Raw genomic sequence first — 13,005 nt, forward strand, 5'->3', positions numbered from 1 at the left:
GCTGTCGTTGCCTTGGTCACTGCCTCCTTGAAGTGGTAGAAGTGCAGCCTGGCTATCACGTCTTTCGGTGCGGAGCTGGGAGCAGACTTTGGTTTAGGGATCCAATGTGCCCTGTCAATCAGCAGGTTTCTCTGTTCTGCTGACGGAACCAGAATTGTGAAGAAGTCCATTAGAAACTCCTTTAGTGTATCCGCTGATACGCTCTCAGGGATTCCTCTGAAACGTAGGTTATTGTGCCTGAATCGGTCTTCTAGGTCTGCAAGCTTCAGTTTTAGGGCCATGATTTCTTCGTCCGCTTCATTATGCGCGCCTACTAGTTGGTTGTGCGCCGTAGTATATTCCTCCAGTTTCCCCTCTTTGTGTGAGGTTCTGTCGCCAATCTGTGTAATTTCTTTATGTAGCTCAGCGAAAGCCGTTGTGAAATCTTTATGAATGGCTTGCTTCAAGTCTCCCAGCAGGGATCTGTGTGGCTACAGTGACTGGGGCAGAAATGGAGTCTTCAATAGGAGAGTCTGAGGAGACGGTCAGGGCTGTGTTTAGTGGTTGTAAATCTTCAGACCCTGGACTTTCAGCATTCCTAGCAGGGGGGAGAAGCAGGGACTGCAGCGCTGGTGAATAGCTCTGTGTGCTCAGGGAACTAGCAGCTTTGCTGGGAGTTTGGGGCTGGTGGAGTGATTCACTGTGCAGGTCTGACCTTTGCCTCACCCTGCTGTTACTCCTGCTGCCGCCGGTGGCGGTGTGGTGAGAGCCGCGGCCGCCATCTTGGATCCAGCCACCGGCTGCTTCAAAGACCGGGACCCTGCTGGGCGCCTGCCCCCTCCTTCTCCCTCGCTTCATTCCTGCTGCCCACCACCGCCTCGCTTACCTTATCTCCGGATCTGACCTCCTCTGGTCACTTTACTGGTGTTTGGGCCACTTATGATAGCTGGTTAGGGAGCTCGAGCCTCGCACGTCTGCTCAGCTCCACATCCGGCCACGCCCCACCCCCCCCTTAATCAGTTTTCTTAGGTGACTTAAAACTGTGATCACTTGGTTGCCTATACAATTCACTGCACTACTACTACTACAGTATTCCAATGTGTTGTGCAGTTGGTAATTTCCTATGATGTCCAGCCACAGGCACATAGTGCATGTGCAGCAACCGTCATCAATAATTTAAAGAAGATCTCTTCCCAAATTGCGGCGCTTTGCTTTATCTAATGCATGGCTCAGGTTGACGTTATAACTAAGAGATTCTACCTTTGTAATCCCTGTGTCAAATGTGTGGGGAAGAAGTTAACATGGCACTGGGGTATCCGTATGTTTACATTTGTTAAGATTTCTTACTTTTTTTCTCTTGCATTTACAGCCAGTCTTAAGAATAAATGTATCTGTGAGGGATAATGTTATCCTTGTTCTTCGGAAGGCCATGTTTTCAAGGTATGTTTATTACCATTATATTTTAATGCAATAATTTAAAACTGCCTTTATGTTTCTACTTAATCTTCTGTACTTTGTGTATTTAGTGAGGTTTGGCTATATTCACACCAAATGATGGAATATTTTCCAATTTACTGTGTACACCCGTGTATGAGCCAACCCGAGCATAAGCCGAGGCACCTAATTTTGCCATGAAAAACTGAGAAAATGTATTAATTCGAGTGTAAGCCACGTATGCATTGTCCCCTCATCCCCATTTTGGTATGCATGGTTCCTCATCCCCATCCTTGTTTGCATGGCTTCTTATCCCCAGTCTTGTCTACATGGCTCCTTATCCCCATCCTTGTCTGCATGGCTCCTTATTCCCATCCTTGTCTGCAAGGCTCATCCCCATCTTTGTCTGCATGGCTCCTTATTCCCATCCTTGTCTGCATGGCTCCTTATTCCTATCCTTGTCTGCATGGATCCTTATTCCCATCCTGGTATGCATGACTCCTTATTCCCATCCTTGTCTGCAAGGCTCATTCCCATCCTTGTCTGCATGGTTCCTCATCCCCATCTTTGTCTGCATGGCTCCTTATTCCCATCCTTGTCTGCATGGCTCCTTATTCCTATCCTTGTCTGCATGACTCCTTATTCCCATCCTTGTCTGCAAGGCTCATTCCCATCCTTGTCTGCATGGTTCCTCATCCCCATCTTTGTCTGCATGGTTCCTCATCCCCATCTTTGTATGCATGGCTTCTCATCCCCATCCTTGTCTGCATGGCTCCTTATTCTCATCCTTGTCTGCATGGCTCCTTATTCCCATCCTTGTCTGCATGGCTCCTTATTATCATCCTTGTCTGCATGGCTCCTTATCCCCATCCATGCATGCATGGCCCCCATGAGAAAAGCATAAAAAAAACAAAATGTCCTACTTACCTTCCATGCGCTCCTTCGCAGCATCTTGTTCTGGTGCCAGCATCTCCTGCGGCCGAGTGATCACTTCTCCCCGCCCATTAAGGGAATGAATATTCACCTCTCTCCACGCCTAGGGGTGTGGATAGAGGTGAATGTTCATTACCATTATGAGCTGGCACACGTGATCGCCCGGCAGCTGCTGGAAGCTGGCGGCTGTAACTGTGCGCGCTATAAGAGAAATTTATATTCATTGCCAGGACAGTGAATGTTTATTTCTCAGCAGCAGGCACAGGCTTTACCTGCAGCCACAGGCTCCTGCCTCCTGTGACCCGCTGCTCCCCATCCTCCGCCGTCTTCTGGGACAATGACTAGTGTATAAGAGGTAAGCGTTTTCAGCACAAAAAAAGTGCTAAAATCTCGGCTTATACACGAGTATATACGGTATGTAATTCAAAGCTATACAGTTGAAAACTTTGAACACCTATAAAAAACAAAATGAAAAATGAAGTAGACATCTATACAGCTCTGTGTACATTTTTGCAGGATTCCACTGTACTAAGAAACATTATGTACGCTTCAGCACAAAAATCTGCCTTAAACCTACCAGCAATACTTATAATCTTGAGGAAAGAAGGCAGAGGAAGTGCATAAAACCTTTACAATTCTTTCCAAAAACAACACTCAAAACAGAAAAAAAAATGTAAAAACCAAAATAAAAAATTCGAAATTATAAACACTTAAGGGCAGAGTCACGTAGTTTGTTATACAGCAGAAAACTGATGTGAAGTATTACCATGAATCGGGGCACTTGATAAATCAGTTGGTATTGTCCGTACAGTTTTAGGCCGGCGTCACACACAGCGTAAAACAATACGGTCCGTATATTACGGCCGTAATACGCTGAAAAGTCCCGAAAAAAGTGGTCCGTAGCTCCTCCGTAGGCAGGGTGTGTCAGCGTTTTTTGCGCATGGCATCCTCCGTATGTAATCCGTATGGCATCCGTACTGCGTGGTTTTCTCGCAGGCTAGCAAAACCAACATACCGCTATAGAAGTGATCCATGTGTCCCAAAAAGAAAAGAAAATATATATATACTGTCTATATATATATATATATATATATGTCAGTAGACACATATATGTATATATATTAATATTTATTCCAGCGCTATACAGCTTGAAAGCCGGTAATTCAATTACCGGCTTTTTCTTTCTCCTTCCTAAAACCCGACATCATTTGAGACATGGTTTACATACAGTAAACCATGTCTTCTCTCCATTTTTTTTTGCAGATTCCACACTACTAATGTCAGTAGTGTGTATCTGCAAAATTTGGCCGTTCTAGCTCTTAAAATAAAGGGTTAAATGGCGGAAAAAATTGGCGTGGGCTCCCGCGCAATTTTCTCCGCCAGAGTAGTAAAGCCAGTGACTGAGGGCAGATATTAATAGCCTGGAGAGGGTCCACGGTTATTGGCCCCCCCCTGGCTAAAAATATCTGCCCCCAGCCACCCCAGAAAAGGCACATCTGGAAGATGCGCCTATTCTGGCACTTGGCCACTCTCTTCCCATTCCCGTGTAGCGGTGGGATATGGGGTAATGAAGGGTTAATGCCACCTTGCTATTGTAAGGTGACATTAAGCCTAATTAATAATGGAGAGGCGTCAATTATGACACCTATCCATTATTAATCCAATTGTAGTGAAGGGTTAAATAAAACACAAACACATTATTTAAAATTATTTTAATGAAATAAAAACAATGGTTGTTGGAGTATTTTATTCAACGCCCAATCCAGTCACTGAAGACCCTCGTTCTGTGAAAGAAAAAACATAATAAACCAACAATATACTTACCCTCCGCAGATCTGTAACGTCCAACGATGTAAATCCTTCTGAAGGGGTTAAAACATTTTGCAGCAAGGAGCTGTGCTAATGCAGGCTGCTCCTCGCTGCAAAACCCCAGGGAATGAGGCTAAAAATAGATCAATGATCTATATTTAGCTTCATTTGCGGTGAGGCGCCCTCTGCTGGCTGTTCATAGATCGTGGGAAATTGCCTAGAAAGCCAGGGAGCTTTCTAGGTAATTTCCCACGATCTATGAACAGCCAGCAGAGGGCGCCTCACCGCAAATGAAGCTAAATATAGATCATTGATCTATTTTTAGCCTCATTCCCTGGGGTTTTGCAGCGAGGAGCAGCCTGCATTAGCACAGCTCCTTGCTGCAAAATGTTTTAACCCCTTCAGAAGGATTTACATCGTTGGACGTTACAGATCTGCGGAGGGTAAGTATATTGTTGGTTTATTATGTTTTTTCTTTCACAGAACGAGGGTCTTCAGTGACTGGATTGGGCGTTGAATAAAATACTCCAACAACCATTGTTTTTATTTCATTAAAATAATTTTAAATAATGTGTTTGTGTTTTATTTAACCCTTCACTACAATTGGATTAATAATGGATAGGTGTCATAATTGACGCCTCTCCATTATTAATTAGGCTTAATGTCACCTTACAATAGCAAGGTGGCATTAACCCTTCATTACCCCATATCCCACCGCTACACGGGAATGGGAAGAGAGTGGCCAAGTGCCAGAATAGGCGCATCTTCCAGATGTGCCTTTTCTGGGGTGGCTGGGGGCAGATATTTTTAGCCAGGGGGGGGCCAATAACCGTGGACCCTCTCCAGGCTATTAATATCTGCCCTCAGTCACTGGCTTTACTACTCTGGCGGAGAAAATTGCACGGGAGCCCACGCCAATTTTTTCCGCCATTTAACCCTTTATTTTAAGAGCTAGAACGGCCAAATCTTGCAGATACACACTACTGACATTAGTAGTGTGGAATCTGCAAAAAAAATGGAGAGAAGACATGGTTTACTGTATGTAAACCATGTCTCAAATCATGTCGGGTTTTAGGAAGGAGAAAGAAAAAGCCGGTAATTGAATTACCGGCTTTCAAGCTGTATAGCGCTGGAATAAATATTAATATATATACATATATGTGTCTCACTGACATATATATATATATATATATATATATACCTATTCTATGTGTACACATTTATTCTACCTATTCTACTGTAAGCTGTCAGTGTGATTTTACTGTACACCGCACTGAATTACCAGCTTTTCTCTCTAACAGCGCTGCGTATTTCTCGCAAGTCACACTGCTTGTCCGTGTGTAATCCGTATTTTTCACGCTTCCATAGACTTTCATTGGCGTATTTCTTGCGCAGTATGGTGACAAACGCAGCATGCTGCGATTTTGTACGGCCGTAGAAAGCCGTATAATACTGATCAGTAAAATACGGCAAATAGGAGCAGGGGCATAGAGAATAATTGTGCCGTATTTTTTGCGAGTTTTACGGACGTAGATTCTGCGCTCTTACGTCCGTAAAACTCGCATGTGTGACGGCGGCCTTACTGATACATTTTGTCATTAGCCAATTAGATGCCCGGAAGTCTGCTGTCGCTGGTTTCCTGCTTCTGCTTAAGAATTTTAAAGTCCTGGGGAGCTTGTCCTCTTCCCAATGTAGCCAAGCTATTGGCGCTAGCCAGGTAACTTTATTGCTCCCTTTATCTTTCCTTTCTAGACAGGTTGTCACAAGCTTATAATGTGCTCTATACCCGGCAGGTGCTGGTGGACGTCCACACTCGCTACAATTCTGCTGCAAATGAAGCTTTCTGTTTAGAAATACTGGGAGGGCTGAGAAGATGCTTGAGTCAGCAGGAAGACATTAGGCGGATTCTTTATGAGGTGACTGATGTTCCTGTTGTCTGATACTCTGTTATTTTTTTTCTTTTCCTTTTTATAGGATTAAAAATTTTGATGACATTTTCTCTTTCTTTTAGGGTTTTTATGATGTTACTCGACGGAACTCTCAGTTGGCCAGACCCATCATGCACACTCTCGTGGCTCAGGTAACATACGGCTCAAGCTGTTATTTAATTGATAGACATGGAGAAACAAAGTCTTATCATTATTCTGTGTTATCCGGATGATACGGCCCTTTAGTTTCTGTGTGGAGAGGTGTAGATATGGTAAGGAAGTATACTATACTTTATGTCCTGTAGAATAGTCAGAGCTCTGAGCACGGTGTTCTGGAGACCAGACACATTAGGCTACGTTCACATTGGCGTTCCGCCAATGTGCGTCGCTGTTGCGCCGGCGACGCAGCGGCGACGCGCCCCTATGTTTAACATAGGGGACGCGTGCGTTGTTTTGGTGGCGTTTTTCGCCACGTGCGTCGTTTCCGACGCTAGCGTCGGACGCAAGAAAACGCTACATTGTAGCATTTTCTGTGCGTCCGATTTTCGTCAAAAACGACGCACGCGTCGCAAAACGCGCGCGTTTTTGCGCGCGTTTGCGCGCGTTTTTACGTGCGTCGCGCGTTGCGTCGCCGACGCAGGGCGGCGCAACGCTAGTGTGAACCTAGCCTTACACAACTCATGATCTCGTATGCTTGGTCTCACAATCTTTCCTTTAGTTGAAAAGGTATTATGAGCCAGAGCCGGACTTGTTGCCACCATTGAAGTTGGAAAAGTGCATCACTGCCCAAAAGGAGCAAATAATACTGCAAGAACCTCTAGTAAGTGAACATTAATACTGTAAAGACACGTCAGTGAGTGAAGTGGTATATCTTGATATTATTAAAATGTAATTTCCTATAATTTTTTTTAGATTTTATTTTTATAGGGCAGTTTTTTATTTATTTATTTATTTATTTATTTATTTATTTATTTATTTTTCCTGTAGTCCTGGCAGAAGTTCATGGAATTCATTCTTGTCCTAAAACTTTTGTATCAACCAATTAAATATTTACTATAAGTTAAAGAGCTGCTCAATGATAGACTGCTAATAGACCATTTGTGTTGGTAAAAAGTTAGGTAGCTTGGTGAAATGTGTTTTCCCTAGTAATAAAAGTGACAAGCAATCCTAATTGCGCAGAAACAAATTGTTGGACAGTTGCCATATAGGTTTCTTTATCGCCTCTCATTGGGGGACACAGGAACCATGGGTGTATGCTGCTGCCACTAGGAGGCTGACACTATGCAAATAAAAAAGTTAGCTCCTCCTCTGCAGTGTACACCCCACCGACTGGCATTATACTCTTCAGTTTAGCTTAGTGTCAGTAGGAGGTGGACACGGGTCTTTCATTAGACCCTTATCTACCTCAATGTGCGTCGTTCCTTTTCAGGTTTCCGGAGGGATACAGGGTGAACAGTCACACCTGTACTCCCACATTATGGACTATGAGTACGGCGTGTACTGCCACCCCGTATCCTCATAGATCCCACAGCAGGACCAAGATCCTGGCACAGAAGCGTGCTCAGAAGTCCGGTCCTGGCTCCGTCCCCCACCCACTCGCCCACCAGAGCCTGTCGGTCGGAGGAGACGAGGACGTCCGTCACCACCTACACGGACGTCTAATACCTTCCACTTCTTAAGGTTAGTACCGACGGCGTGGGAAGTTAGGTGAGAATTTGTGCCCCTATCAGTTAGGGGGCCCTGTGGATCCCCTACGTTTCCTGCGCAGTTTTCCTTTTGAGCAGCGCGGTGCCTTACTGGCAGCCGCACTGCTATTTCTACGGCCGCACTTCTCCACCTGCGGCCGCACCTTTTTCCGAGACCCACCGATCTGGGTGACACTTAGGCCCCATTCCTTCCCTATCTTTGGGGGCCTTGATACCGACTGCGCAGTTTTCCACCGCGGCCGCATTTTCACAGGCAGTCGCACTGCCTTACCTGCGGCCGCATCCTTTTAATCTTTGCGGCGCGGCCCCCTTCAGGCAGCCGCACCGTTTTCCCCGGCGGCCGTACCTTGGGAGGTGACGCGCGGCCGCGGTCCTATCCAGCGGCCGCCTGCTTCTAATACAGGCCCCGGCTCTTCCCGGGCCTACTTCCGGCGCCGGCATCGGCGCTCCCCCCTTTCCTGCGGCGGCTGCCGCGCCTATCAGCCGGGCGGCGCCCGCACTGTTTTTTGCGCCGCACCGCCGATTACCACCTTTTCGGCGGTCACCGGCTTCTAATTTAGGCCCCGGCTTTCCCCGGGGCCTACTTCCGGTGACGCGCTCGCCCACTTCCGGTATCATCGGGCGGGCTTTCTCCCGCCCGACAAACTCCGCATTCTCCTCCCACCGGCGCCATCTCGTCTGGCTCCGCCCCTTCCTCCACGCCGCTGCTGGACGCTTAGGGCACGAGTCTCCTTCATTCTGCCACGCTCCTGCGCCGGGAAACTTCGCAGAGCGCTCGGTCCGGGGACGCAGCACGCCATCTGCGCCGGGGATCCACAGCATCTTCCTGCAGCTCCTGGTATCCGGGCTTTTCGTCTGCCGTGAGTAGCTCTGCACTGCAGACTGACACCCTCCTCTGCCCCACTGTCCCCTAACCTGCTGGCATTTTCTTCAGGGACCTCTTCAAAATGTCTAACTCTAAAGGGGGCCGCTCTCGTCCTCCGACTTCTTCATCTTCTGCCCTAGTCACCTACTTTGCATGTTCGTCCTGTAACAGCAAACTTCCCTCAGGTCAGTCCTCCCCGCTGTGTCAGTCCTGCAGCAACCCGATTGTTCCCACCGCCCAGGATCCCCCGGCTGTTCCGCCCGAGACTGACCCCCCCATCCCAGGCTGGGCCGCCTCTCTGTCACAATCGGTGGCGGATTTAACACGGGTATCTCAAACCCTGGTGTCCGCGCTGGATCGGTTACCCCTGCAGACCCCTGCCGTGGCCAGTGGGTCGCAGGAACCGCCGCCCGAGCCCTCCTTGATAAGCCACAAAAGGTCCAGACAGGAACGTCGGTCTGAGTCCTCTTCGCGCTCCATCTCGCCACTCGGCCCTCCCCTGCGGTCGGCATCTCCTCGACCCTCCTCCCCTGAGTCAGGCGAGGCACCCTCTGATGCGCCCTCGGAGGATATTTCGGAGCTGGATTCTAACCAAATCGCCACCATGAGGGAGATGGTCCAGAATCTCATTGTGGCAGTAAACCAATCTTGTGGCATAAAGGATCCCTCTACGGAACCCGCAGATCAGGCGGTTTCGTTTAGACGGGCCAAACCACCTTCCAAGTTTTTTGCTCCTCATCCTGAATTCGAGGAAATCATGTCCAGAGAGAGAGAGAACCCCACTAGGCGTTTTCAGAGGGGAAAACGCCTGGGTGTGCTATATCCCTTTTCTCCAGAAGTTACCGCCAATTGGACGGTCTCTCCCTCGGTGGATCCACCTGTGTCCAGGCTGTCCACCAAAACGGTGCTTCCTCTGTCCGGCGGAGCATCTCTGAAGGACTCTAACGATAGGGCTATAGAATCCTTTGCGAAGTCAGCTTTTGAAGCGGCTGCAGTGGCCATATGCCCAGCTTTTGCTTCCACTTGGGTTTCTAAATCCATCTCCAAATGGGCCAAAGAACTCCGTCGAGGTATCCTGGACGGGGCGCCTCCCATGCAACTAGCGGAGCTTGCCAACCAGATTTCCCACGCCGGTGAATACCTGGTCTCTGCCTCCCTGGATGTCGCGTCTTGTGCGGCTCAGGCTTCCAGCAATGCCGTTGCCATCCGCCGCACCGTTTGGCTCAAGGCCTGGCAGGCGGATTTATCTTCTAAAAAGTCCCTCACTAGTCTGCCCTTCCAGGGCTCTCGTCTCTTCGGTTCCCAGCTGGATCAAATCATTAAGGACGCCACCGGGGGTACAAGTTCTCTTCTCCCCCAGGCTAAGCCTCGTCGCCCTCCTCCTAGACGGCAGTTTCGCTCTTTTCGGCCCTTTCGTCGCTTCGCTGCGTCAAACTCCTTTTCCCAGCAGCAACAGAGGCCACAGGCACGTCAGGAGAAGAAGGCGGTGTCCTTTAGGCCCACTCCGTCCTGGCGTCCTCGCTATTCCCAGGGTAGATCCTCCAGGCCCAGGACTGGAAGATCCACCTCGGCATGACTCTCGGCAAGACCCCAGCCCACCTCCCAGGTTGGGCGGCCGTCTTCTCTTCTTCAGGGACGTCTGGATTTCCGCAGTAGAGGACGCATGGGTCAGGGAAGTTGTATCCTCGGGATACAAGATAGAGTTCGCCTCCCGACCCAGGGATCGTTTCTTCCAATCCCGTCCTCCAAGAGATCTCGCTCTAGTTCCGGGCTTCTTCGCAGCCATCGCTTCTCTGCTCAAATCCGGGGTAATCGTTCCCGTCCCAGAGAAAGAACGGTTCACGGGTTTCTACTCGAACCTTTTTGTGGTACCGAAAAAAGACGGCAAGGTTCGCCCCATTCTGGACCTCAAATTGCTGAACAGGAGAGTTCGCCTGAGACACTTCAGGATGGAATCCCTTCGTTCAGTAATTGCTTCCATGGAGGCCCAGGAATTTCTATGCTCAATAGATATCCAGGACGCCTACCTCCATGTCCCGGTATTTCCCGGACATCACCGTTTCCTGCGCTTCGCAGTACAACAGGAACACTTTCAATTCGTCGCCCTGCCGTTCGGTCTCGCAACCGCTCCAAGGGTGTTCACGAAGATCATGGCGGCGCTGATGGCAATATTGAGAGTCAGAGGCCTGGTCCTATTTCCATACCTCGACGACATTCTCATCAAGGCTCCGTCCTTTGCTCAGGCCCACGAAAGCCTGTCCATTGTTCTCGACACCTTAGCCCGTTTCGGGTGGCTGGTCAACCGGAAGAAGTCCTGCCTTATTCCTTCTCAGCGCATCATCTTTCTGGGCATGCTTTTCGACACTCGTCAGAGCAGAGTCTTCCTTCCCAAGGACAAGAGATCCACTCTTTGTCGGGACATACGCTTGCTCCAGGGTCCTCGGCCTCCCTCCCTCCGATCGGCCATGAAGGTTTTGGGGAGGATGGTGGCTACCTTGGAAGCGATTCCCTTCGCCCAATTTCATTCGCGACCCCTTCAGCAAGCCATTCTGTCTCAGTGGGACAGGTCTGTCTTCTCCCTGGATCGGCCGATCAGGCTCTCTTCTCGGGTCAAGCGGTCCCTCAACTGGTGGCTGACGTCACCTCTCATCTCCCAGGGCAGGTCCTTCCTTCCAGTTCACTGGCAGGTGGTGACAACGGACACCAGCCTGATCGGCTGGGGTGCGGTTTTTCGCCACCTGACAGTTCAGGGCCGTTGGTCGTTGCAGGAGTCAACTCTGCCAATCAATGTCCTCGAGATTCGGGCCATCTTTCTGTCCCTCCGCCACTGGGAAAGGATCCTCAGGGGCCTTCCAGTCCGGATCCAGACGGACAACGCCACGGCTGTGGCGTATGTCAACAATTAGGGGGGGACCCGAAGCTCCTTGGCCCTTGCCGAGGTATCCAAGATCCTCCTTTGGGCAGAGGCAACGGTTCCGGTGATATCCGCGGTGCATATCCCCGGCGTGGACAACTGGGCCGCCGACTTCCTCAGCCGCGAGGGCCTCGCGGCAGGGGAATGGTCCTTGCATCCGGAGGTCTTCCATCAGATTTGCCTTCGATGGGGGACTCCGGATGTGGATCTCACGGCGTCTCGAATCAACAGGAAGGTTCTGCAGTTCGTCTCCAGGTCCCGCGATCCTCTCGCAGTGGACGTCGATGCTCTGGCCATTCCTTGGTCACAGTTCGAGCTGCCCTACCTGTTCCCACCCCTTCCATTACTTCCCAAGCTGTTGAAGAAAATCAAAGCGGAAGGGGTGCCGGTCATCCTGATCGCCCCGGATTGGCCCAGGAGAGCTTGGTTCGCGGAGCTCGTCAACCTTCTCCCGGATGCTCCCTGGCGCCTCCAGACAGGCCCGATCTGCTGTCCCAGGGTCCGATCTGCCACCCGAATTCTCGGTCGCTCAGTTTAACGGCGTGGCTGTTGAGACCGCGGTTTTAAGAGCGTCCGGCCTCTCGGACCGGGTGATTCACACCATGATTCAGGCTCGGAAGCCTTCGTCTTCCAGGATCTACTACCGCACCTGGAAGGCTTACTTCCGTTGGTGCGAGTCCAACCGCGTTCCGCCTATGGTTTTTTCCCTGCCTTCTCTTTTGGCCTTCCTTCAGGCAGGACTGGATTCGGGCCTGGCGCTTAGCTCCCTGAAGGGTCAGGTCTCTGCGCTTTCCATCCTCTTTCAGAAGACCTTGGCCTCTCGGCCACAAGTTAAGACCTTCTTTCAAGGGGTAGCCCATGCTGTCCCGCCGTACAGGGCCCCTGTGGAGGCATGGGACTTAAACCTGGTACTGGACGTTCTGAGGGTTTCCCCCTTTGAACCTCTTAAGGTACCTTCACACATAACGATATTGTTAACGATATCGTTGCTATTTGTGACGTAGCAACGATATCGTTAATGAAATCGTTCTGTGTGACAGCGACCAACGATCAGGCCCCTGCTGGGAGATCGTTGGTCGCTGAACAAAGTCCAGAACTTTATTTCGTCGCTGGACTCCCTGGAGACATCGCTGGATCGGCGTGTGTGACACCGATCCAGCGATGTCTTCACTGGTAACCAGGGTAAACATCGGGTAACTAAGCGCAGGGCCGCGCTTAGTAACCCGATGTTTACCCTGGTTACCATGCTAAAAGTAAAAAAAACAAACACTACATACTTACCTAACGCTGTCTGTCCTCCAGCGCTGTGCTCTGCTCTCCTCCTGCACTGGCTGTGAGCCGGAAAGCAGAGCGGTGACGTCACCGCTCTGCTTTCCGGCTCACAGACAGTACAGGAGGAGAGCAGAGAAGCAGAGCGCAGCGCTGGAGGACAGACAG

At 49.9% G+C, this 13,005-nt stretch overlaps 1 protein-coding gene across 1 annotated transcript in view; it reads left to right on the forward strand.

Annotated features, from left to right (window-relative positions):
- The window catches only part of FANCI (FA complementation group I), a 163,147-nt gene that overhangs the window by 77,396 nt on the left and 72,746 nt on the right, over positions 1 to 13,005 (forward strand). The window contains exons 16-20 of the mRNA XM_069766216.1: positions 1,349 to 1,419; positions 5,758 to 5,872; positions 5,949 to 6,071; positions 6,167 to 6,235; positions 6,802 to 6,903. Of these exons, the coding sequence (XP_069622317.1) occupies positions 1,349 to 1,419; positions 5,758 to 5,872; positions 5,949 to 6,071; positions 6,167 to 6,235; positions 6,802 to 6,903 (480 nt within the window). The remainder of the gene's footprint in view (positions 1 to 1,348; positions 1,420 to 5,757; positions 5,873 to 5,948; positions 6,072 to 6,166; positions 6,236 to 6,801; positions 6,904 to 13,005) is intronic.

The sequence above is a fragment of the Ranitomeya imitator genome, chromosome 4, assembly GCF_032444005.1.
Source record: "Ranitomeya imitator isolate aRanImi1 chromosome 4, aRanImi1.pri, whole genome shotgun sequence".
Taxonomy (NCBI): domain Eukaryota; kingdom Metazoa; phylum Chordata; class Amphibia; order Anura; family Dendrobatidae; genus Ranitomeya; species Ranitomeya imitator.